This window comes from Nilaparvata lugens, chromosome 7, assembly GCF_014356525.2.
Source record: "Nilaparvata lugens isolate BPH chromosome 7, ASM1435652v1, whole genome shotgun sequence".
Lineage (NCBI taxonomy): Eukaryota > Metazoa > Arthropoda > Insecta > Hemiptera > Delphacidae > Nilaparvata > Nilaparvata lugens.
The window spans coordinates 44,609,929-44,633,885 of record NC_052510.1 but is presented as its reverse complement, the minus strand read 5'-3'; the positions used below and the strand labels follow the sequence as shown (position 1 = coordinate 44,633,885).

At 34.0% G+C, this 23,957-nt stretch overlaps 1 protein-coding gene across 1 annotated transcript; it reads left to right on the top strand.

Annotated features, from left to right (window-relative positions):
• Positions 1-3,768: 3,768 nt before the first annotated feature.
• On the top strand, positions 3,769-23,562 carry LOC111052498 (mucin-17; the record flags this gene model as incomplete). The annotated part of the gene is given in 7 exon segments (XM_039432852.1): positions 3,769-4,635; positions 5,798-6,693; positions 10,610-10,692; positions 14,096-14,291; positions 20,054-20,183; positions 21,266-21,336; positions 22,409-23,562. Coding segments are annotated over 6 exon segments (2,205 nt in total), but the record flags the coding sequence as incomplete, so codon positions are not given.
• Between the last annotated feature and the right edge of the window lie 395 nt (positions 23,563-23,957).

Sequence of the window (23,957 nt, the reverse complement as noted above, 5' to 3'; positions counted from 1 at the left end):
AAACTCCAGAGTCTATTCAAGTCCTCAACTACGTTAACGCTCTGACTCGGAAAGCCAATTTTCTTACTCCAGAGTTTAAAGCCAGTTAAAGTCTAGAACTTAGCTAAATCCCGAGCTCGAAAACCGGCCCTTAGTGTACAAATTTCAAGTTTTGAGAACGGTTTGTGTCAGGTGAAAAAAATAATCGTTTTTTTTCTAAACTTAAGATATGTTAATCGTTTTGAAAAAGAAATAGAAGAGATTAGATCCGAAGTTCTCCTCGTGAAACAAAACGCCAAGAGTAACCAGAGACTATTTTTGAACGTTGATAGTTTGCTAATACAGTTATAGGTTAAAGAAAATAACTGAAATACAAACCTTCACGCGCAGTTGGCTTGATATTTGGACCTTGAACTCCCTGCATCAACCCTTGAACTAAAAATCTGGTGTGGCGCACTCACACAACTTTCCTTGCTGTTGAAAATTTATAATGAAAATTTATCACCTGATGCTAGTGTTCCCGCGCATCTCGAGTCTACTATTCAAAGATCCAAGCCAGCTGGTGACATGACTATAACGCTGGAGACACGAAGTTTGCTATCTCTTCATAGTGAATGATTTAATAGAATCAACAGTTACCAACAGTTTGCAATTGAAATAATCACATCTTCTCGGATTTCGAGCTTATTTTGAATTTTAGGTGAAAATGTTACTAAACATTAATTGTAGAGATTTTTATTCTCAATCTTTTCTACTTGGAATTTTTTGTTTAAATTGTATCTGAAGCCTGATAATTGGGAATCTAAAATTAAACTTTGCATAGATAGGGCGGAGCTCCTGGAATTTTTACAGATATGGGACTTGTGGCAGTTGATAGAGCTTATCAATGACTATTTTAGGTATAAATTTGATCAAAATCGTTGGAGCCGTTTTCGAGAAAATCGCGAAAAACCCTGTTTTTGACAACATTTTATCCGCCATCTTGAATTGCATTAGATAGAAAATGTTCGTGTCGGATCCTTATATTGTGTAAGGACCTTAAGTTCCAAATTTCATGTCATTCCGTTAATTGGGAGATGAGATATCGTGTACACAGACGCACACACACACACACACACACACACACCACACACACACACACACACACACACACACACACACACACACACACATACATACATACATACATACATACATACATACATCCAGACCAATACTCAAAAACCACTTTTTTGAACTCAGGGGACCTTGAAACGTATAGAAATTTAGAAATTGGGGTACCTTAATTTTTTTCGGAAAGCAACACTAGGTAAGGACTATGGTAATAGGGCAAGGAAAGTAAAAAATTACCAGACCTCCATTACTAAGGAGGGAAACATTTAGAGACAAACCGAATCATCAACAGAGGAACTTCAACATACCGTTATCTACTGTGGCCTACAAAGGCTTATCCATTTATCTCTACGAAATTTTAAAATGATTAGACGCCGAATAATGATCAGATGATCAGAGACTATAAAATCGCGTGATTCTTCTCAATACGAATTTATTGAATACTTCCTTCACTAATTCATAGATGAAACACATGCTACACTATGTTGATAATAGAGGAGAAACTAGATAGAATTCTTGAGAAGCTAGATTCTCTAGACAAGAAGGTTGACACATTGAATTGTCGTTTTGAAAAAGAAATAGAAAAGATTAGATCCGAAGTTCTCCTCGTGAAACAAAACGCCAAGAGTAACGAAGAGAAAGAGCGAAAATTCAATTTATTAGTATACGGTGTTCCAGGTAGCAACTTTGTTGACATGAATAAGAGAATATATTATATCATGATATATTGTAATATCATGAATATATTGAAGTATCTGCTTCCCGATATAAACAACAATAGCATAAAGGATTTATGGAGGACAAATAGAAGAAGAGAGAGAGCACCAGTACTTGTGAAATTCAACTTCAACTAAAAATATGGTATTGCGGAAGAAAGGGAAACTCCAAGAAGAAGAACACTTCAAAAATGTCCAAATCAAGGAGGATTTGACCCAAGAGACTAGAGCAATCAGAAGAGACTTGTTTGCGCATCTATTGAAGTTGAAGAATGAGGAAGAACACGTTGTAATGATAAAGGATAAGCTGAAAGTAGATAGAAAACTCTGGAAACTCGAGGACCTGGAGGAACGGGAGGCCAAGTCAGCAAAGCGGGCGAGAAGTAAGGAGTCATCTTCGAGGAAGCAGGAGGAAAATTATAAGACTTTTCACGGCGAACAGGTTGCCAAAAAAGGAAGGAAAGTTGGGAATAGCGGAAGCATAAAAAAGGTTTCTTATTGAAGCCAGTGGTACAAATGGAAAAAGGAGTCAGATAAAAGATCTGAAAGCTATAAATAATGATGGAAACGGTTTTGAGAATTTAGAAGGAAAAAATGATGGAAGCCAAGGAGTCTCTACGAATCAATCATAGCAAATGAAAGGTGATGGCGAACCTGCATATAATGGTCAATGGAGCATTGAAACCCAAAATATCACAAAACCAACACTGCCATCGTTCAACTGAATCACGGAGCAATTACAAGATACTATTCTGGGATATAGGAGGCATAAACAATTTTCATTTATTAGACCTATTATTTAGATTTATTAGAACAGTTGACTCAGCTTGGATGTCATTTTTCTCTGTGAAATCTGGTTGACGTCGAATTGTGAGCCTCTTCCCCGGGTGATCAATGATAAATAAAATTTATCCAACCCATCTCCATGAATGCTATAAAAAATAAGGACATTGGCAGACCAAGTTCATGTTTGATCGCATTGGTGAACAAGCTACATAGTTACAAAATAATAAATCAATCGCTATTATGGCTTGTACTTTTCATTGAGACTACTAAAAATAAAAGATTTGTGGTTTGTTGCATGTATTTTAGACCGTCTGATTCAATACAGGTTCTGCTTGATCTCTTCAATTCCGTGATGCATGAAGTATTGAAGCTCTACGGAGATTGTGAAATTTTCGTTGGGTGTGACCAGAATAGTCGCATAGGTATTTTGAATAAATTCCGGAAATGAAGATGATTAGAGCTATAACTAAGGCCTGTTTTCTCATTTACAAATTGCAGAGTTTAATCTATAAATGTGTCTTACTAGAGATGACCAACTCACTAGAGATGATCGAGTCACGAGTCACGATTATTGTTGTTAGTCATCATTTCTATAAAAACCAATAAACATATTGTTCTTCTAGTTCCCATCCGTATATGGTCTATGATAAAATTTAATTTAGTATCAAATTCAACTTTCACTACTGTATTAGCAATGAGTAATGTACTGTACTTGCATTGTATGCACTGTAGTTGAAACTGCTTTAAACATTTTCACTTCCCACAATAAAAAATCTTTCACTTGATCAAAGTTTAGAAAATTTTATAATATCTAAATTTTAAATTACTGTTGATAATTACGTACTGTATCATAATTTTTATTACAGTTGATCTTGACACTTTGACTTCCTTCTGACATAATTATTGAGCTATTGTTATTTTTTAATAATAATTACTCCTGATTCCCACTAGTTGTTATATTTTTATTGAATTGAGTGTTTCAATTTTTCAATATAGCCTATTCGAATGCAAAGTAATGAGAATGATGAATTTTTAATTTCCAACTTTCAAGGATGCTGTGAAGGTTTGCACTAAGAAACTCTTGATAAACTTTTATTGAATTTTTCTCATTGAATTTGGTAGCGGTAGATTGATGATTTTCAGTTGATAATTTCTGTTTGTTCATCTTTTGCAGGAGTCCTTACAAGTTCAACTTGCTCAGCTGAGAAGTCTTTCAGAAAAAAACCAAGCCGTGAACAGCATGATGATGCAGCAACTGCTGAACCCACCAATGCCGATGTCCTACAACATAATGTGGCCTCCAAACTATTACGGAATGCCACTTCACCCAATTCTGGGCAATCCATTGGTCAACAGCTTGGCTTCCCAATACAACCAACCCAATTATTTCCCGAATAGCGCAGCCAACACTTTTGTCACAAACTCATTGTACCAGCAGAATCCTTTGCTTAACGTGGGATTGCCGACGACACCTGCTAATGTGCCAATGAATGCCGGGCCGGTGCCACCTCCACCCCCCGCGCCATCACCTCCTGCAACTGTCACAGCTGGCAGCTGTCATGCAGATTCTTCTAGTGGTGAAACTGTTTTAGCTCCACCTTCTCCCTCTCCTACAGAGCAAGAATCAGTTGCTGTGAAGTCTCCAGTGAATCAACTATCAGATGCATTGCAAGATTCTGATGCCAATACAGAAACGACTGCAGAAGTGGAAATTCTCGAAGAGACGCGTTTAGTCTCCAAGGATCCAGGTAATGACTGGGAGACCTATGACTCGGCCAATGAAGCTAACAGGGAGAGTGCTGACTCGGATGTGGACACGGACGCAGGCGGCCAGGCGGCCAGGCGACCTACCTTCAATCCACTCACTCAGCGAACCAGCAAGCCGATGTCGCGTTCCGCCAGGAAGAGACTGCGCAAATCTATGCTGAAAAACAAGGACAAAGGATCGGCTGCCGCCACTCTGCCGGTCATCGCCGATAATAGTGAATCGAATCTGACCACAACAGACTTCATTAGTTCATCAGCTTCAACCACGACTAAGGTAAGTTTGGTTTGTTAATAATAATTTTAGTCATTTCGATCCTGTCTTTATTGACTATTCAAAATAATCAATAATTATCATGAAATTCATGATCTTCATTCATAAATTCATTCAGCCAATCAGTTATTCATCCATTAAATCACAAGTATTACAGTAGTAGAATTAAAAATCATGAGCGAGCCCAATACTTCTGTTTTTAAATCTAGTCCAATAATCGACTAAAGTATGGCTACGTTTAGCATCACAACAAGAATTTCCTCTTCAAAAATAAATAACCGCTGTAAAATGCATAGATTTAACAAAATTATCAATTTCGATAAATCAATAAAATAAATATTGGGTTTCCATTTCCAAATGTTCGGAACTGACATTATTTGTTTGATTCACTCTCCTATGTCGATTAATATCACTCATATTTTATTGCTTGACCTTTAAACAATGTATAAGCTCATAAAATATAAGTATACAATGCATACCGAATTATAAAATTGAAACAAGGAGATTCATATGTATCATATTATTTAATATGCTTTCTTTTTTGCTAGCTATTATAAAAAAAAACAGGTGAGTGTCAATTTATTCTATTATGCAGAAGTTCAACAACATTAATTTCAAGTGTAAAATTCAATAATGAAATATCATTCATAATGCCACATCTACATGTTGGCCCAATGTCGATTAGCGCCAGTTTGTGGATGGGTGGCCTTCATTGGGCTTTGCAAGGAATCGCACCTGGGCGAACATGTCGTTGCGGCATTAGAGATTTTAATACCAGTAGATTTTTATACAATTAATCAATCAATATCTTTACTGTTGAGCACCTGAAACTTTTCTATTGTACACTATTTTAATTTCTTGAACGATATCCTCCGTTGTTGTCATTTTAACTCAGTATTTCCCGAAAGCTCTCCATAATCTTGTGTGCCATTTCTGTTGCAAAGCTTTCAAGGTTATCACACTGTGCAACATTATAAGGAAAGGAGGCTATCATACAGAAAATGACAGCCATTCCAGGAGAAATTAGGCTATACTTGAATGTGCAAAGAACATCCTATAAAGTTTGAGGAATGCGGCACCAAAATTTGGCTACATTAATTATGATCTGAGTGAGAAAATTGTTGTTATGTCAGAAAAATATTAATGTGGTTCAATTTGTTTTCAGGATAGTAGCAATGAAGCTGAAGACTCTGTGTCCACTTCAGACTCAAGAGCGAACAATGAAACCAAAGATAAATCCAAGAGTAATAAAACCAATAAGAAAGGCCTGAAGAAGAATGAAGAAAGTAAAAGTGAAGTGGTTGCTAACAATCAAACTAGTGCTAAAAAACGTGCCGAGCGTCCCCGTACCGAGCTGAGGAGACCAAACTGTACAATTGTCGAACTAGAACAAAACACGAATGTAGCCCTAACTGGCATTAAAATAACTACTGATGAGATTAAGAATGAGCAATCCACTGCTGTTGAAACAAAAGATACCAAGTCAAGTGTTGTTGAAGTTGAAAATGAAAAATCAAGTGTAGACAAAGAGGACTTTGGCAAATCAAGTGTGTGTAAAGATAGAAATGATAAGTTGAAGGGTAATGATACGTCGAATAAGAAATCAAGTGATAATAAAGTGAAAGAAATGAAAGAATCTAGTGCAGTATCTATAACGGACGATAAAAAAAGTGAGGATAGAGCTAATGATAAGAAAATTCCATGTGATGATGATGAAACCAAATCGAAATCAATTGCTATTACTAGTGATAACATTTCAAATAAAACAATCGTATCTGACCAAAGCCTCTCGAAATCTGATTGTGCACCGCAAGAAGAGAATTCAAAGCGAGAGTTAGTAAAAGATAGGAAATCATGGAAAGCTATGAAATCGAAAAACGAGAAACCTGAAAGTACAAAAACAACTGGCATAAAGCTAGAATTAGTTAAGGATTGGAAATTGCTAGACAGTATTACGAAAGACAGTATTTACGTTCCAAAACCTGCCAAAGAACAATCTGCCACTGCAACAAACGACAACGTCACACCAGAAAACCATCGTGATATCATAGATAGAATTATGTAAGTATCTAATTTATTTGTATTATTAGTGTGTTACCATTGTGATATCTTAGATAGAATTATTCAAGTACGTATATAATTTATATTTATTACCACCAGGTAACCCATGCTTCGCAAGGAACTGTTTAAAGGAAAAAAAAGATTTTAGACAAACTGAAAATTTGACGTAGGTACTGAAATCACGTGTAAGCCGATTTTTTCCTTTATTATAATCATTATCGATTATAGATAGATGAGCTATTAGTAGCTTTGAATGTGAATAACTTTCAAACGGTTCGAGACATCAATGAGCGGTTTTCGCCATTCATTTTCTCTTGAAATTCTGTAATGAAATCATGTATCATATGACCATCTTCCAATTAAAAAAAATGAAGTTGGATTCAAAATGGCGGTTCCAAGACAAAAATTTTGATATGACAAAAGTATTTATTTCTATCCGATTAGGTTCCCCAATCATCGAATTTCTATTTTAAAAGAAACATTCAGCTGTTCAATCCTGTATATAGTGTGGATGTGGAAAAAGAGGATATATAGATAGAAGTATAATGAAAGGATAGAAAAAAAGCCGTTGAATTTTATTTATGATCACTCTCAAGCAAAATTAGCAAAGTATAACAAACTGGAAGCATGACGAATTGATCACTTGACAAACTGAAAACTTGTAATGAAATCGTGAAGGCTTGAAAATAGGCCTATAACCATCCTCGGTAAATTAAAAATCTATATGCAAAATTTCAAGTTGATCAGTCCAGTAGTTCAGACGTGATGATGCCAGAGAGTATAGAATGTAATAGAGCAGCCTTCCCGTAGAGTGGAGCTTGCTCGACCCCCCAACTCTCTGGTTGGGTACCTCACCATAGCCGTCTTAAGGCGTTATATGGCAAGCGTTACGGAAATCGTCCATATTTTTAGTTCTAATAAGAATATCGCAACAAAATTAATTTCCATGTTTTCCTTACATAATCCCGTGCAATTGATGTCATACCTTTTCATTTGAGCTACAACTGTTCGTTAGTTATCAGAGTGCAAGCTAAAATGGTTATATTCAACGTTTGCATACATTTCTACTCTCTTCAATAGGCTATTATGCAATCTTTAAACTGAAAGATTAATAATAAAACTTCTAGAACACAGGAAGACCTTCAAATTGATATGTAATCATACGTAGGCTTAATGATCACAGAACAACAGATTAAGCGTTCAAATGAAACGTCAGTGATGGACTCTGTTCTAAAACTACACTTGACCAATATTGCAATTTATTATAGAACTATAAAAATATAATGTAAGCTTAGTAACCTTTGATATTCCAGTTGTATTCAGTTCCTGAAATATGATGTATTCTGGCCAGGTCACACTCATTAATTTGATGATTTTTTCTTTCAGGCTTTATTTACATATAAATTATTACATTCATTTTACACTTAACACATCATTTAATCTTCACAATACACACATATAGCAAACGGTGAAAAGAATTTTTCCTTTATTGTCTGTCCTTCTACTCTGATTGTTACAACCATATGCAACACAAGTAACAACCATTGTAATATTGTAATAGTAGAATTACATACTCACAACAGTACTTATACGAAAATATCACTACAAAATCAACTTAACAAACTACACCGCGCCACGTACGTCTTAACCGCACCGGAGATTCTCGGCAACTGAAAGACTAGTTAAATACCAATAAATTTCAAAATGGAATAATTAATCCTGTTTTGACTTTCTAGGTATAAAAAAATCATTGTTTGACAAAGGCAGTTCTATCAATTACTTTTTTCTATGAAATGAGTAGCTGAAAATCAAACAAATTCAGAATCAAGCTGGTGTTGAATAGTGTAGAAAAAAACATATTAATGCGCAGTACATATGAATGATACAGGGAAAAGTGTCTGTGAATGGATATGTCAACTCATCAAATCCATTGTATACTGTACCATTGATAGTATAGTTTCAAGAAATGATGATTTTATTATTTCGGCTCTTCAAAGCATAGGTATGTTGTTGCTCTGTGACCACCAAGTACGTATCATTATATTATCAATGGAAAGGTCCTTTTCATGCACTACAAGTTCTATCAAATGCATTTTTTAGTTGAACGCTTGCATAATTGTTCATAGAATAAAATAAAAGTATGTGCAATCATTAAATATTATAATAGTATTTCGGTTTGTACACGGTTAAAATGCAAACAGTGGCAGCTACGATGAAAAGGTGTATTAATATATATTTTAATTTTAGGTAATAATATGAGAAAGCCATCGATATAAATTTATGTTGCAATATTCCCATTAGAACTAGAGGTATGGTCAATTCGCGTAACGCTTGCAATATAAAGACTTGCGACGGCTTAGGCGGGGTATCCCACCAGAGAGTTGGGGGGTCAAGCACGCTCCCGCTCTGCATTCAGCTATGAGCAAGGCGAAGGCAGCTCTATTACATTCTATCCTCACTGGATAATGCATCATTCGTCAATTACCTATCCCGTACGTGTATAAGTCAGTTCTCTCCTTTATTATATTATATATAATAAAGGAAAGAACTAGTTATATATATATAGTTAAGTTTGTAGTGTAGAGTAGCATCTTATCTATAAACTGATCTTCATCCAGTTTTACTCTTTATGATCATGATGTCCCACATATCGCTATGAATTGGGTTTAGTTTTAAAGTTGGTAATTATACAATTAATGCTAAATAGAATGGGAATCGAACCAAGACCGGAGCAGGCTGTAACTTCTAGTAGGCTGTACATGTTAATAGGAGTTTTCTCCTACTTTTGTTGGCTCTTTGAATGGATGTCATGATAAAAACTTTTGGTTATTTTTAGGCTGTTGTGAAATATCAGTTAGATATCATTAAGATTTGATACTTTGGACTATCACATTCATGTTCAATTAGTCAAACTATCTCAGCATCTTAATCACCATAAAGTAACTATCATGAATATACATTGATAGCAATGATTCATTTTGCTTTAATAAAAAACATGAAATTGAAAGAATGGTATCAATATTTGAAATTTTGAAAAATATTGGATGACTTGTAAGACCCATACTCGGTCCGTGGACCTCTTACCATCATTTTTAAAATATAAGATTTTGAACTTATAAGAAGAATATAAAATTGATCAGGAATATTCAATAGTTGCTAGCATTTGTCTGGTTTCCAATGTTTTCAGACAACCAATAGTGTACTGTTGACAATGAACCAGGAGTATGATTATATAGCTGATCTAATAGAAAATTTGACGAACCATCCTTTATATCAGATTATCAAAAATCCTTCCTATAATGTTTCATTGTATACCATTTCATTGATAATTGTGATATAAATCTCACATGAAATTGCTTTTTCTTACTGAATATTATCTTCCAAAGCATTGTTGATTCTTCAAGAAAACTTGGTTGGTTATATTTTTCATACTTACTTGAAGTCAGGAAAATCTTCATGATTGAATTTATATGAGAAATAATTACATCATATTAAAGTAATTGAATTGCGATTGATACCGTATCCTGTCAAATACTCTGAAGACGATAAGCTATTATACAAAATCACGGGATATGAATGTTTTTGCATAGTATCTAATATTAATTTTAACTAAATAGCAATTGAATAATTGTAATCTCATGTTTTTCCAACAATTGATTTGATGAAATTGAAAAAAAAAGTTTTATCTTCTATTAAGGATGTTTAATTTCCACAAAACCAAGGGTTTCGATGCTCAAGCATTATTTGAAGGTTGAGCTTGAACTTGATCAAAAAACTGTAATTTGTGGAAATAGAACATCCAGCAGAAATGACACCATTTTATGTTTTTCATTAACATCTATGCGGTGTTTAATATATTTTCAATGGATTTGTTTCTACATTTTTATTAATAGAGTTTTATGATTTTGATTGACAGATCTTCTGTGGGTGCTCATGTGTTCAATAAGACGGAGGCCGAAATCATTCAATCCACACCGAAAGAGCCGATCCAACAGAAAGGTATGTGCTTCATCGTTGCTCTGCCAACTAAACTCGAATTTATAATACAATCATTTAGATTTACACAACTTTTAGAATAGTACGCCACCACCTCATGCTTGAGCCCAAAACGGTTCCAATTCTAATTTATACGACAGTTCAAATAAAGCTAGGTTATTTTAATTACACACTCCAATGTCCAATTCACAATCAAATACAAACAAAACCACAGTTTTTAATTTGAAGAATACTTTTTAAAAGGAAAAAATCTGGAGGCGAATACAGCTTAAATACTGTTCAAGAAGGAACACTCGTAACAACATGCTTACATTATAGTAGGAAATTAACGGGTGATTCTCATAGAAAATAACCCTCGTGAGATGATTTCAGCCGAAATATGTATTTTTTGTTAGGAAGGCCTTGAAAAGGTATTATAATGAAAAATTTGTATTTTGGCTGTAGGACAAGATTTTCTATTTTTGGGTGTATTCCCCCTCCCCCCACCACTAAATTCGAAAATTCCTAAGGAATCCTGTTCATAATGAATTGTTCTTTCACGTGATGTGTGGTTTTTTATCTATACTGGAAATTTTGTCGAAAATGATTTTTCTTGAGAAACTCAAGGTTTACGAGATAAAATGGGAAAATTGAAAAAAGTATGAAATTTTGGGGGTGAAGCCGCCGCCCTCTAGCGTGTCAGCAAATTTCAGATTCGAATTCAGCGCCTAAAAATACATATAGAACCGTCGAGAAAAATTCTTTCGGGGCTGTTTCCTGAAAAACGACCATTTGACTGGACTATTATTATAACTATAGTCTGCCTCCAAAAATTGTGCACATTAATCATCACCATAGTCCATAGTCCACAAAATTAGTTTTGACTTGAAGGGATATGCGGAGCAGAGAAATGGAGGGAGATCAGCCAATTACATTGATGAATAGAGTCGTAGAAAGAAGCGCAGTTACCAATTTGTCGATTAGCTCAGTCGTCTCAGTGCTTTCAGAAAGGAAACATCGTTTGCGTATCATGATCAGTTGAACACTCACTACGCTGGTCGCTTTACAGCACGGCAACATCGCCGCATCTATATCCCTACTTTTCTCTGCTCTGCATATCCCTCAAAGTCATTTTTCAATTTTATTTTGTCAAGTCATTTTTTCAAGTGATTTTGTATGGTCTAGCAAATTATGGCGGACACACAAATTAATGTTCTCCTGATCAAACACAACATCTCAGAGAAATTGTGAATATACAGCGTATATGTAGGTATTTGAGTAGGTAGGTGTTTTTGTGTTGTGTTCCTGCCATACGCTCAATAAATAAATTAAGAGAAATTGTGAATATACAGCGTATATGTAGGTATTTGAGTAGGTAGGTGTTTTTGTGTTGTGTTCCTGCCATACGCTCAATAAATAAATTAAGAGAAATTGTGAATATACAGCGTATATGTAGGTATTTGAGTAGGTAGGTGTTTTTGTGTTGTGTTCCTGCCATACGCTCAATAAATAAATTAAGAGAAATTGTGAATATACAGCGTATATGTAGGTATTTGAGTAGGTAGGTGTTTTTGTGTTGTGTTCCTGCCATACGCTCAATAAATAAATTAAGAGAAATTGTGAATATACAGCGTATATGTAGGTATTTGAGTAGGTAGGTGTTTTTGTGTTGTGTTCCTGCCATACGCTCAATAAATAAATTAAGAGAAATTGTGAATATACAGCGTATATGTAGGTATTTGAGTAGGTAGGTGTTTTTGTGTTGTGTTCCTGCCATACGCTCAATAAATAAATTAAGAGAAATTGTGAATATACAGCGTATATGTAGGTATTTGAGTAGGTAGGTGTTTTTGTGTTGTGTTCCTGCCATACGCTCAATAAATAAATTAAGAGAAATTGTGAATATACAGCGTATATGTAGGTATTTGAGTAGGTAGGTGTTTTTGTGTTGTGTTCCTGCCATACGCTCAATAAATAAATTAAGAGAAATTGTGAATATACAGCGTATATGTAGGTATTTGAGTAGGTAGGTGTTTTTGTGTTGTGTTCCTGCCATACGCTCAATAAATAAATTAAGAGAAATTGTGAATATACAGCGTATATGTAGGTATTTGAGTAGGTAGGTGTTTTTGTGTTGTGTTCCTGCCATACGCTCAATAAATAAATTAAGAGAAATTGTGAATATACAGCGTAAATACTGTTCAAGAAGGAACACTCGTAACAACATGCTTACATTATAGTAGGAAATTAACGGGTGATTCTCATAGAAAATAACCCTCGTGAGATGATTTCAGCCGAAATATGTATTTTTTGTTAGGAAGGCCTTGAAAAGGTATTATAATGAAAAATTTGTATTTTGGCTGTAGGACAAGATTTTCTATTTTTGGGTGTATTCCCCCTCCCCCCACCACTAAATTCGAAAATTCCTAAGGAATCCTGTTCATAATGAATTGTTCTTTCACGTGATGTGTGGTTTTTTATCTATACTGGAAATTTTGTCGAAAATGATTTTTCTTGAGAAACTCAAGGTTTACGAGATAAAATGGGAAAATTGAAAAAAGTATGAAATTTTGGGGGTGAAGCCGCCGCCCTCTAGCGTGTCAGCAAATTTCAGATTCGAATTCAGCGCCTAAAAATACATATAGAACCGTCGAGAAAAATTCTTTCGGGGCTGTTTCCTGAAAAACGACCATTTGACTGGACTATTATTATAACTATAGTCTGCCTCCAAAAATTGTGCACATTAATCATCACCATAGCCCATAGTCCACAAAATTAGTTTTGACTTGAAGGGATATGCGGAGCAGAGAAATGGAGGGAGATCAGCCAATTACATTGATGAATAGAGTCGTAGAAAGAAGCGCAGTTACCAATTTGTCGATTAGCTCAGTCGTCTCAGTGCTTTCAGAAAGGAAACATCGTTTGCGTATCATGATCAGTTGAACACTCACTACGCTGGTCGCTTTACAGCACGGCAACATCGCCGCATCTATATCCCTACTTATCTCTGCTCTGCATATCCCTCAAAGTCATTTTTCAATTTTATTTTGTCAAGTCATTTTTTCAAGTGATTTTGTATGGTCTAGCAAATTATGGCGGACACACAAATTAATGTTCTCCTGATCAAACACAACATTTCAGAAAAATTGTGAATATACAGCGTATATGTAGGTATTTGAGTAGGTAGGTGTTTTTGTGTTGTGTTCCTGCCATACGCTCAATAAATAAATTAAGAGAAATTGTGAATATACAGCGTATATGTAGGTATTTGAGTAGGTAGGTGTTTTTGTGTTGTGTTCCTGCCATACGCTCAATAAATAAATTAAAAATACTATTGATATTCTTTTTATTTTTCAATGTAAAAATAATGTCTCAATTATATTATGGTTCTCTATAAATCAATTGCGTATATTATTTTCAATTGCAGCTATCGAAAGTAAGATCATCCACATCTTCGAATATAATAAGCAGCCTACAGTGTGTACCGATGAGATAATATCATTATTCACGAATTTCACCAAAAGGCTTGCAGTGAACAAGGCATTGGACTTCAAGCAAGCCGTCAAACCGTATTTCGATATCACGAGGAAGGCTAATGCTGAACTTTTCAAGCTGCTTGACTCGTAAGTTGAATTACTATTTATATTTAAAAACTAATCAAGAAATGTGTGTTGAATATGTTTTTTATCCAATAAAACTTGTATGTACACTAATATTATTTTATAATTTAAGCTATATGCGAATGCATTTCAGCAACAAGGAACCATATTATACGAGCTTATATAAACAATAACATTTGATAAAAGGTCCTGGTGTAGTGTAGTTATTCCTGCTGCAGTTTGCTGTACAACTTAATCTCGATTGTGTTATGTGTGATAGAGTTTATTAAGCATATTCTTGGATTATATCTCGAACGTATTTTTGAATTTCACTTAGTTTGTTGGCATATTAATATTCATTTATTTATTTATTTATTCATTTACAATGGAGACAACGGGTTTCCCCAAACATGTCTCCTTTACAAGAAAATGCAAAATCTTAAAATATAATATATAGAAAACTTATAAAAAATCATGAAAAGAAATAAGGTACAAATGGTAATATTTATCCTATTACATATGGTAATAAGGTACAAAATGATAATATGGAAAAATACAATAATTTAAAAAAATAATAATAATATGAAAAGATGAGATGAATACAAAGCATCGAAATACTACTCATAGAAGGTCCAAAAATGGAAAATATAAAATTCTAATAACACAAGTATTAAAATAATGAAATAACCAAAAATATAACTTATTAATGAGTTCCAAGTCCCAAAACATATGCACACCCACACATACATGAAAAAATGATCGATGCAGACCAGATCACAATATCAATGCTCAGACCAGACCATTGTATAGAGCTTTTCGGAATCTAGCGCGAGAGAACCAGAAGAGATCTAGGTGCCCGGACAAACTATTGTAGCTTCTCTGAATTCTGTTGAGAGGAGAATTGTAATTTCTAAGTGTTCTGGAACGAGGAACCAGAAAAGAAAATTCAGATCGACGAGCCACAGGTGAGATATAAATATTCATTTTAGATAGCAAGTATGATGAATCAATTTCATTATTTAAAAGATCAAAAAGAAAAATAAGTGCTCTAACATCACGCCTAACTTTTAATGATGTAATATGGAATAAAGTTCTCAGTGACTCTGTTGGGAAATCAAACGGACAAAAACGATTAAATTTCTTATAGAACATGATTCTTAAAAACTTATTTTGAAGCCGTTCTAGAACATTTATTCTATCCATATGATATGGATTCCATATCTCTGAGGCATATTCTAGCAAGCTTCTCACTAGTGACTTATAAATCAGAATCAAAGGCTCTACATCACTAAAGGGCGAACAGGTCCTCAGAATAAACCCCATTTGTTGGTTGGCCCTAGCAGCTATTGAATCAATGTGCGAATTGAAGGAAAAATCTGAAGAAAAATTCACTCCAAGATCTTTGAAATTCGTCACCTGTTCCAATGGCCTGTTATTTACGTGGTAAATATTAATGTGCGGTCTCAATTGGCGATTGAAACTTAGGAACTTACATTTGGTAACATTTATCTTCAGACCATTAGTTTCACACCATTGGTAAAAATTGTTGATATCGCCCTGTAAAGCAAGCCCATCATTTACATTCTTGATCTCCCTGAACAATTTGACGTCATCTGCGTACATCAGGCAGGAAGAATTCTTTATAATAGTAGGGACATCATTTATAAACAAGAGGAACAAAAGTGGGCCAAGATTGGAACCCTGAGGTACCCCAGATGCACATATGAATGATTTGGATTTGAAATTTTGAATTTTAACAAACTGCATTCTTGATTGCAGATAACTCTGCAGGAGGTTCACTAAATTATCACTAAAACCCATCCGCCTAAGCTTTTTCAACAGTAGTCCATGACTAATAGTATCAAAAGCCTTGGATAAGTCCGTATAGATAACATCTACACGGCCTCCCCCATCCAAAACTTGAGATATTTTATCACTAAAGGTCATTAGGTTAGTGACAGTTGAACGACCAGGTAAAAAACCATGCTGCTCATCCGCAATGATGCTCTTGACCTGTTTAAAAATATTAGAATGTAAAACTTTTTCGTATATTTTTGAAAAACAATTTAAGATAGAAATTGGTCTGAAATTACTAATATCAGCTCTTTTACCAGAATTAAAAACAGGGGTAATTCTAGCAGTTTTCCACTTCAGAGGAAACTTGCCAGTTTTCACAGATAGATTAAAAATAAAGTGCAGGGGAGCTACTAGAACATCCGCACAGCCTTTAACAATAAATGTAGGTATTGCATCGGGGCCCTCAGAGCAGCCAGATCTTAAAACACCTATAGCAGTAATAATCTCATTACCAGACACTGTACCTAAATCAACAATCAATCCAGACATCCCAGACACCTCCGGCCCTCTCTCACGCCCTCCAGGGGCGATTGGTGCATCAGCCTCATAATTATACAGATTGAAAATAAGTAGCAAATCCCTCGGCAATGCCAGAACCAGTGAAGAACTCCCCATTTAGTGTCATGGATGACTCCACAAATGATGTCTTTCTCTTGGTATTAATGTAATTCCAAAAATGTTTCACGTCACTTCTGATGCCAGCCTGAATACCCGCAATATAATTATCATATGCAAGGGAAATCCGAGCTTTGAGTGAAGCTCGCAACGTTCTGAAAAGATTATCATAGTAAGGAGAAGATCTTCTTTTCCGTGAATACCTATTTTTCGCTTTTAGATCACGAACAATATCAGGAGTAAACCATGGAGGATATTTACTGCTCTTTCTCTTACTTATTATCTTTGGAATACATTCATCCATGCAATAATAGATTTTCTTATATAGTTCATCCACAGCACTATCCACATCAGTGCAGTGAAATAGGGAGTCCCAGCAACTGTCTCTTAGGAGACAATATAACCTGAAAAAATCACCTCTAGCATAATTATAACGAGATTCTAGGGAATTATTTGGATTGACCCCGGAAGAAAATGCAATATACAAGGCATCAACACTCAATGCAGGATGATGGCCATCCTCAGGAAGGAGGGGATCATCATTCGTTTCAACGCTTACGGGGAAATTACTTGAAACAAGGTCTAGGGTCCTACCAAGTTCATTTACAACTGAGCTATAAGAGTTGAGGTCATAAAAAGACATCAAGTTATACAAAATTCTTGCTTTTACTGAGCCAATAGAAAAATCATAATCGGAGGAGGAAATCTCTGGTAAATTAAAGTCTCCAATAATCATAAAATTACCATTAAGTAGATTACTAAGAGATTCCACGTATTCAGCGTACTGGAGAAGAATATTTGAATGGGTTGAAGGGGGAAAATAAACGGCATTTATGTAGCAATAGGTTGCATTTAACTTTACTTTAATTGCGACAGAGTCATATTCGTTGAACTCTTTAGAGAGCTCATCGCACAGAACAGCTTGCAACGTTCTCTAATATTAATATTAATCGAAGAATAAAACAGGCTTTCTACGTTGATGTGTAACTATTCTTAATTCCTACCATAGATTTCATGATGCAATAGACCTACCCACCTATCATTTCCAAACAAACTTCTGCTATGAAACTGATAAGATGTTTTTTTTTTTTTTAATTTTGAATTGGCATAGGAAGTAACCCATAATACCTAGCCACTTAGGGCCAGTGCCAGGTTAAACGGAATCTCAGTTTAAACTGGATCAAATCAATAATAAGTTTTGTTTGCTATGAAGTAATGTGATTTATTTTTAAGATTAAACCACCAGCTGATTCAATTCAGTTGAAGCCAAGGTACCTAGAATACATGTATTCATGAACCTGCACCTGTGCAATTGAAATATACATACAGGATGGGTGAAAAGTCCGAGAACGGCTTAATATCTCATACACGAAGGTAATTTGACGGTGGGTGTGATTGGGGATCCAACTCAAATTGAAAAAACTACATTACTATAACTTTAAAAATCTGTTCCGCCATCTTGGATCGGCCATATTGAATGCAAATCTATTTTTTTAAATAGAAAGGTGGTCATGCGATACATGATTTTGATACGGAATTTCAAGAAAAAATGAATGGTGAAAACCGCACATCGATATCTCAAACCGTTTCGAAGATATTCACGTTATTAATCAATACTATTCAAAGTAGAAAGGAGAGAAAAAAGTCAGAGAACGGCTTAGTATAGCTCATGAAACAATGCGATTCCAAGGTGGGTGTGATTGGGAATCCTACTCAAATTGAAAATACTACTTTACTATAGCTTTAGAAATCTGGTCCACCATCTTGGATCTGCCATTTTGAATGCAACTTTGTTTTTTTAAATAGAAAGGTGGTCATGTGATAGCGATTTCGATACGGAATTTTAAGAAAAAATGAATGGTGAAAGCCGCACATCGATATCTCAAACCGTTTAGAAGATATTCATATTTTCAATCAATATCACTTATGTAATCCATTTCTGATTTGCATGGTATTGATTAATAATATGAATATCTTCTGAACCGTTTGAGATATCGATGTGCGGTTTTCGTCATTCATTTTGTCTTGAAATTCTGTATTGAAATCATGTATCGTATGACAACCTTCCTATTTAAAAAAATAAAGTTGCATTCAATATAGCGGATCAAAGATGGCGGACCAGATTTTTAAAGTCATAGTAAAGTAGTATTTTCAATTAGAGTAGGATCCTCATTCACACCCACCATCAAATTACCTTTTCCTCCACCTACTGTCTAAAGTACTTACTTTACTCCCTGAAACATAATACTAAAGTGTCACTTTTTCGCTCTCGGTAGTAAAAAACAGAAAAACTCCCTAGGGAGGAAAAGTAACTCCATTTAAATAACATGGGAAGCATCTCTATTTTAAAACTTACATTGTATTAAGTTAGAAGGTCTAAGCTCAGATGAGAAAGCCTAATAGAGGTGTATGTCATTGAGTCAACTGAATTCAATACCACAACAAGAAATTTGATCAACTCATGAAATATATGTTTGTATGATATTATATTCTTAATATTAGTAGACGATAAAAATTAATACAATTTTTAAAATATTTTATTCCATTCAAAATATCAGCCAACAAATATTTTTGATCTGAAATTCAAATCTGAAACGCGTTATCTGGAGTCAGCCATTTTTGGTAGCCGCTCAGCTGATATAATTGTTACAACTTTAGATAGATAGCGCAATCGGCAGTGCCAATCAGCCGACCGGTTTTAGGTTTAAGATTTTAGGTTATGTTGTTACGAAACATCGTCACCAATACGTAAGTTATTAAAATGATTTTATTTGCAGTTTCTATCAAAAAATGTAGATGGAGGAGAAATGTTGTGTACATCACGAGCGAAAAATACTTTTTCTCCCTCAGGAAAATTGTTGCCCTCGGCTTCGCCTCGGGCTTCAAACTTTTTCCACAGGGAGAAAAAGTCGTACTTTTCACTCTAGATATACAAATAACTATTGTGTATTAGATATTAAGCCGTTCTCAGACTTTTTTCTCTCCTTTCTGCTTCAAATAATATTGATTAATAATGTGAATATCTTCGAAACGGTTTGAGATATCGATGTGCGGTTTTCACCATTCATTTTTTCTTGAAATTCCGTATCGAAATCATGTATCGTATGACCACCTTCCTATTTAAAAAAATAAAGTTGCATTCAATATGGCGGATCAGATTTTAGTAAAGTAGTATTTTCAATTTGAGTAGGATCCCCATTCACACCCACCTTCAAATTAACTTTGTGTATGAGATATTAAGCTGTTCTCGGACTTTTCACCCACCCTGTATATAATTGGCGATAATCTTAATAAGATTGAACGTTGATTTGCAGGTGTAAGATATGTGGAATTACGAAAGGAGAGACTCAGATACCAGACAAGCTAAGCGTTTTACCATTACAGAATGTTTCAAATTTGTTGAAGAACCTTGGTGCTGCTCCTTCAGTCGTCGGCTGCTTCTCTGTAAGTAATTGGTTCGAATAAAAAATTCATTAATTCTGTCCGATTTCGTTATGACCAAAATCTTCACATTACACTTGGGTATGTTTGAACATAGAGGAAAAATGTATAAGATTGAAACTTATCAATCGTACCTCTAGTTTTTAAATCACACTGTTGCCAATGCAGACTGCAATGTCATTCTTTTCCTGGATTTTTTTTAATTCATAGTTCTATAAAATATTCGCACGGTTTTATATTTTATGAAAAGTAATATTTCCGAAATGCTTCAATTATGATAACATTACAATTTAATTTCTTGTCAAAATTGTTGAGTGGAACTAGCCAAGGTCTCACCACTAATGAAAATCATGCATGATTTTATACATAGATATGCATTTATACATGATTTGATACAATGTAATCTATGTCATAGATTATTTCTCATGATGATCTCCACTTAGTTAAGTTGATTTCATTCTATACCTAATGAAATGATAAGATCCAAACCGAATGGGAATTAATCCCCCCCTTAACCTTAGCAGCAGTACGAAGTTTTGACGCCGCTCACACTTCTCTTTCTTTCTCTCTCTCCCTCTCTCCCTCCATATGATTGATTGTGATTGATTGTTTGATTTTGTAATATATATATATATCTCTTTCTACTTTTTTTATTATATTTTGAAGTTTTTTTTTCATTTTAATTTGTTTTAAGTTAATTGATTTTGTAATATGTACTGTTCTTGTAAGAAATGTTGTGTGGAAAAGGGTTGTTTGGCAGAGAGGACCTAGAGTTCTTACTCAGCCCTTAATAAAGTTAATAAAGTCAATTATTTAATTCAATTCATTTATACAATTATTTCATTCAAATTTTTGTCCAAACATACACTAAATTACTTAAAGCCTAATAGGAAGTTTATTCATATGATAATGTGTGTGGAATTCCGTTTTATTGGGCTTTCTCAATAGCTTGTATGCTTTGGAGCTTACATTTAATTCTATTAATATTTTTGTCAGATCTTCACCTTGAATATTCATACTTTTGATTGAAGTTTATTAATTTAATAGGTAGTCTATATTATAATCACGCTGAATATTTTTTCCAGGATCTTTTTGAAGAGCTTAATGCTACTATGTGATATTTTAATATCTTCCCACCGTAATGGATTCATCAAATGTGAGTAACTTTCCATTAACTCTGATTTTTTTATACGGTAGAGGTCACAATAATTGTTTTGCCCGTGGAAGGTCAGGGGCCGCAAAATTATACTTAAGGACTGTACAGAATTAGTAAATTCAAGTGTTTCTACATATTTGGTAACATCATTACTATCCCATGATGAACTGAATCACAATATTTTGTATGTTCTACGTCGATGGTTTTTATAGTAAATACAAGCACAATATTCAAAGTTTTTCTTCTGGATAGATTTTCATAATAAAAAAGTATAAAAGAACAAATATTGTGTTTTCATTTCAATACAGTATTATTTAGTGGTAAATGATTTTACATCAATTTTCAATTCATAATTGGACAAATTCATTTTCAGTGACTCAAATTCAAAGTATACAAAAAATGAATACATAATTTGTTATTAAAAATACTTGTTATTTTCTCCTTAAAACAAGGGGTTTTGGCGATTGCTTCAGTCAGCTTGACAAGTGAGCGTTTTTCACATTTTCCCACACTAGCATTTCCTTATTATTGTAAAAGCCAGTCATATGCTTTGCATCTGGTCTGTGCACTATTATCGTGAGGAAGGTATATTACACATCTTATACATAGTAGTAAAGGAGATTTCCCAGGCCATTAAAACAATGAAACTAGCCGAAGAAACTTAACCGTCACTGATCTATCAGTGAACGGTCCTTCCATTGCAATTTCATTCAATTTGGATTTATTCAGAGACATTCATTTTTATAAATATTTCAATATGAATTGTTGTTCTATACAATATGTAAACATGTATTCATAAATCTGTAAAATAATTGATTTATAAGGATAAATTTGTCAACTTACTAAACTATTTTCCTAGAATCTATAGTATCTTCAAATCGATGTAGTAGTATATGTAGTGTATATACTACAGATGTAGTATATAAAATATAATTTAATCAACCTACATTACACAAATGCGTTTTGAACATACAATGAATGTTTTTGGTAAAGTATTGTTGAAATTTTATTGTTTATTTAGTAGAATATACTCAATCCCAGACTTTGAAGAAAGCTTTTTTTTCTGTTTCAGGTTGACACTATTCTACCAGTGAATCTCAAAATTTATTTCTATTAATGAATTATTGACTTTATAAATTAATGACAACGGATCATCCTTACGATACTCGAGATAAAGACTTTAGCTTTAAACTTGACGCGTTTTAAGCGATACTTGAGATAAAGACTTGAGCTATATAAACGTAATGCGTTTTAAGCGAATGATTAATGTGATAATAATATAAACCGACTACGGACATTAGGATACTGTTTCCTAGATGTTGTTCAGTATGTTTCTATTCATCGTTGTACGCAGGTCTCACATAGTTTAAATGTTGGTGCTTGAAAGGAATATTTATTTGTTGAGTAATTTTAAAGGGTGGGAGTGCCGTTACTTAATGCAATAATTTATTTTTTACTATGTTTGGTACCTAGTTGAATATTATGTTATTCATTTCTGGTAGACATTTATGTATCTATTCGTAGACATTTATTTATCTGTATGTGTAGTTGTGACATTTATCTATGTTTTGTGTTGGGAATTTCGCTCAACTTGCAAGGACTTTGCTCTATTTATTGTGAATAGGTATGAGTTAAATTATCATAGGATTTGTTTGTTATTTTTTGTGTGCATATGAATTTGTTTTTTTATAATATTTCCCGATGTACAAGAATAGTTTTTAAATTGCTATTCGTTAATGCATTAATTATATCAATTGAAACGGTTGTAAATATCTTACAATTTGTACTTTGACATTTCGATTTTTTTATTATGTTGGGTTAGAAGGTTCATTACTCTTAATTAATCTAAAAATATAAATGTTATGGTTACACAACATAGATTGTGAAATATAGCCTATTTTATACATTTCCCATCTTTACTGGCAAACTACCACGATATCATATTGTTTCGTAAATAAACTTGTAGAATAATTTTGTAAAGAACTTTGAATTACTGAAGTAAATTAGATAGCTTCATTAATTAGTGTTATTGATTACTAAGTAATAACTCAACTTGAAAATGTTCTAATTTTCATACCAGTCTCGTTTAGAGAGTAAGAAACTTATTATTGTTTACCACTATTCTAATGAGAGTAAGTTTAAGGTACTAGTTTCTAATATTTTTGTAATTGCATTTTTATGGCAAATACATTATATAATTTAGTAAAATTTCATTGTGTTCTGCTATTTACTGGTGTTGTTTTTTTTTTTTTTTTTGAACGAGACTTAGCGAATTTTTTGACCTACTGAAGTTCAAAGTCATTGTCCGTCTGTTTGTATGTTCTTCAATAACTTGAGAAAGTATTGATCAACCAGCTTCAAATTTTGAACACGTATTCTTCAAAACTTTTTACAGGTCAAGCTCGTTGGACAACAAAATTGACCCACTCCTTCGTCCTTTTTCAGGATATAAAAATAACATTGAGAGTGCATAAGAAAAACATTTGTTGTGATTTATCATTAGTCAGCTGAATAATTCATTGCAGGCAATTATAAGAGTTTTTCCATTCTTTCATAACATCGGCTGAGGCTATTGGGAAGAGAATCCTTCATGCGCTGACACATGATTTCAGCTGGTTAAT